General features: G+C 36.9%; 1 protein-coding gene across 1 annotated transcript; it reads right to left on the bottom strand.

Annotated features, from left to right (window-relative positions):
• Positions 646-3986, bottom strand: LOC104739664 (DNA polymerase beta-like). Its single transcript, XM_010460098.2, has 13 exons — positions 3779-3986; positions 3125-3445; positions 2910-2988; positions 2706-2836; positions 2480-2542; positions 2156-2335; positions 2011-2064; positions 1830-1918; positions 1651-1741; positions 1392-1472; positions 1183-1250; positions 999-1083; positions 646-903 (listed from the first exon to the last, which is right to left on the bottom strand). Exons 1-13 carry the CDS (start codon positions 3893-3895, stop codon positions 805-807), a joined length of 1458 nt encoding a protein of 485 aa, XP_010458400.1. The 5' UTR covers positions 3896-3986; the 3' UTR covers positions 646-804.

Raw genomic sequence — 4078 nt, 5'->3', positions numbered from 1 at the left:
ACCAAACAGCTTATGACACGTGTAATTATTTATTTTAGAAGAGGACAATAAATTTTTTAATCTGAGATCCTCCAAGTTGTTTCTTCAGTACCATAAGCTTTATGAGTTTAAAACCTTAAAGATATACAAAACATCATAACATCTAATTCAGTTGTTCAAGGATATACAATTACAAAAATAAGTAAATAACCGATTAAACTACAGAACCTATTCAAAACGAGCAAAAGAAAAAGATTGTTCTTTAGCTTCAACAACCAAAGGCTTTTCCTTTGGTGATTCCTTTAGAGATTCCTCTCGTGTGGCTCCATCCAAGGAAATCCTAAGAAATCGNCTCTGATCGCACGGTCATGGTTCATCAACCAGGGTTAAGGGCCTGTCTCTTTAGAAATCAGGGAAACAGAGGTACGAGCCTATAGAACAGATCCTGTTCAAGTAAGGTCGTGATCATTGATGCTTTCTGTCCATATATAAACAACTTTGTTTTCTACAATCTTTCCGATGTGGGACTTTGAAACATCTTATAACCAAACAGCTTATGACACGTGTAATTATTTATTTTAGAAGAGGACAATAAATTTTTTAATCTGAGATCCTCCAAGTTGTTTCTTCAGTACCATAAGCTTTATGAGTTTAAAACCTTAAAGATATACAAAACATCATAACATCTAATTCAGTTGTTCAAGGATATACAATTACAAAAATAAGTAAATAACCGATTAAACTACAGAACCTATTCAAAACGAGCAAAAGAAAAAGATTGTTCTTTAGCTTCAACAACCAAAGGCTTTTCCTTTGGTGATTCCTTTAGAGATTCCTCTCGTGTGGCTCCATCCAAGGAAATCCTAAGAAATCGAAAACTTGTTTCTCAGTCGAGAGTTTCAGACTTGCAGTTCCTCTAGCACCCTGAGAAAGAAACACGATCACAGCTCCAAAATCATCACTCATTCACTTTTAAACCAACTATAGGAAAAATTCATGTATTCGCTTATCTCCCTTACCCGGTTGCCACTAGAGCTGTGAGTAGCCGGGAATAGTCCAGTGTCATCAAGTCGAAAGCCTTTGGATTCTGCTAGCAATCTCAGCCTGTGGTTTCCATGGCATATAAAACTATATCTGTTTTTCTTTCTTTACCAACAATGTATGTATTTGGTGATGTTCACATGTACTATATCATATTCATACCTTCTGTTCAGCACATCGTTTCCCGTCCAGGCTATGAGTCCAAATGCATATATATCCCTTGGATACACCTGTGATCAATTTATGACCTATTGTTATTGAATGATCTGATGGGAAGAGATCAACCTAGTGATAATTGAATCAATCATGGTCAACCCAACTTAGCACTTTTTTGCAATAAGCTTTGATATGAGGAGTTTTTCTGGTGTTACCTTAAAATCGATACGGCGCCGTAGTTCCTGACCAGGATAAGTGCACAGGCCAAAATACGTGTCAACGCCTGAATCAGTACCCTGCACAATAAGGGCAATCATTGAGGAGAAGTTTTTGTAACACGCGCAATCTTGGGAGAACAAATCTTTATCTAATGCAAAAAGAGATCATTTTAAAAGATACTGAAATAATTGAAGTAATGTGTTTTTGATGATTGACAGAACAAATGCAGAAGACACTGGAATAAATTAAAGTTACCTCTTCACTGTGGGTGCTGAAGATAAGATCTTCTCTTAGAAAGTTTATTTCTTTTAAACGCTTTACAAACTTTGTCAAAAATCCCTTGTGACTGGTCAGGACAATAAGCAAAAACCGTTTAAAGTTAACTTCGCTACGGGAAACTTAGCATGAAGTTGAGGTAAGAAGATTGTAGGTACCTTTGTCCATCAGGATGTGTGATAACTATATCTAGATCTCCACAAGTAGCTTTCCCACGTCTATATGATCCTCCACATACGATATTCACCTGAAGTTAAGATGCTTTCATGCCATGGTTAGAGTTCCACTAAACTGTCATCACCCAAATATGGAACAAACCGATAACTATAATGCTCATACATCAGGCAAAGTTTCCTCGCCGACTCTCTGTAGAAGTTGTTCCATCTCTTGCACCTACAATACAGAAAGTGAAGAAATATAGGAGAACCCTACATGAAGGATAATAAAGACAAACAAAATTCACGTTGAAGCCTAAGAATCACACCTCGTGACGTGGAATTCTTGTTCTGATATCATCAAAATATTTCAACCCCAACCTCTGTGCATGCGTTAGTGAATCCTCATTCTTCAATTCTTCTAGCGTGCGATGTCCTTTCTCATATAGCTTGAGTGCAGTTGCAGGACCGATACCCCAAACTTCCCCAAACAAACTAATCGTACGAACCTTCAATCAAAGTAAGTAAACATTTGAAGTGGTAACAGTAAACGTTGGAGAGATATCAGACACGCCTAGCTTCAGGTCATTGATAGTATCTTCTTCAAGGTAAAAAAGGAAAAAGCAAAGAAAAGCAAATGGCCTCTACATTACCTTTTCATCTGTTTCAAAATGTTCCAATTTGGACAACTTCCCTGTTGTCACGATCTCTTGAATCTGCCAAATTCAGGTAAAGGAATAAAGATTTGTTCTCACAGAAATACATGAAGGTTATGGATAGGCACTCAGAAAAGAGAATGCATTGGTTTATGCAACGCTTGCCAACATTTTATCAAAAAATCGACATACACAAAAATATATGAAGCATTTCTTCACTTACATGATCTCTCATTGACTTTCCAATTCCAGGGAGGTGTTTGAGCTGATCAACGCTTTCAATCCTAGTGGGGAACTTTTCAATGACAGGAATAGCTTTGTAATAGCTAAAGGACCGCCTATCTTCACCCAAAGCTTTTGACAGAAAAGAAAGAGTTATGTTACTTAGTTCATATAAGAAAGTATAGTATAATACCATGGATCGTACCTCTATAAATGTTTATTAGCTTTCCAAATATCTCAGTGATATTTCTGTTCAAGTCGGGTGGTTTGTAGACTGATGTGGACTACAAAACAAAAGAAGATCAAATAAGAACATCCATAGCAACAACATTCCTGCTGAGAAAGCAGAAAACGCAAACAACAACTTGTAGTATAGTTAACTCCTAGGAAAAAAAAAAAGAACTCATCAGTCAGGCTTACCTCTGACTGTGGACTAATAGTGGAAGTGTCTGCAATGCCTTCGCCAGGGCTGGCACTAGTAGAGGGAACACTGCAACTTGTAGGTGAATCTGGTGATCCTTGTGCATCGTTTTGGCCTTGTAAGCCTTTGAAGTCACCAACATCAGGGGAACCTTTAGTTCGTTTTGGAGTTGAAGGTTGATCATCACCACCACTTACAGCAGGTAAAGACTTGTTGGGGTCTTGAATTTCATCTGAGTCAATTTTGAGAAGATACAAGTCTTCATTAGCCTTCTCTCCTGCAGTTAGGCTATCTTCTAACCACTGGTAAAGCATAAGACGCTGCAAGGAACAACCAATGTATAAACTCTTCACCATCTTGCTCACAAATACAAATTCAAGAAGAGAAATATCAGGTCACCAACAAAGGCTACCGAAGACTAAAGCGAGATACCAAACACATAAATGTCGAAATTATAATAATAAAACTGATTTCAGACAGTTCATCAGAAGAAAAACAACAATGCGACTTTAAACCAAACAAGGAAGAAATCAAATTTTTAACACTTGAAACCAAATGTTTAACAGAAAGCATTCAACTTTGCCGTTCCCAAGTAATCTAATCGTTGATACAACTCATGAACAACACACAATAGATAGAAGAAGCCAACTCACTCCTTTAAAATGTGAGAGACGTTTTTTGTCAAACTTGTCGAGAAGAGCTTGGGGATTCATAGCAAGAAGATGAGTGACTTTGTTAGTTAACCGATCTTCCTCGATAACAGCACCCATTTGAACCAGCTTCTGCTTCCAGATCTTTCAAATTCATATAGCAATAAAAACAGACATAGCATGCAAAAGCAATCAGAAACATTCATGCTGTCCAATTTAATATCTCCTAAGTAATTTAACATATGGATTGATCAAAACTTTTTTTTTAGTTGTTCGAGTAAATTAAAAAAAAAAAAAAAAAAA

This window comes from Camelina sativa, chromosome 14, assembly GCF_000633955.1.
Source record: "Camelina sativa cultivar DH55 chromosome 14, Cs, whole genome shotgun sequence".
Taxonomy (NCBI): domain Eukaryota; kingdom Viridiplantae; phylum Streptophyta; class Magnoliopsida; order Brassicales; family Brassicaceae; genus Camelina; species Camelina sativa.
This window is presented reverse-complemented; position numbering and strand designations above follow the sequence as displayed.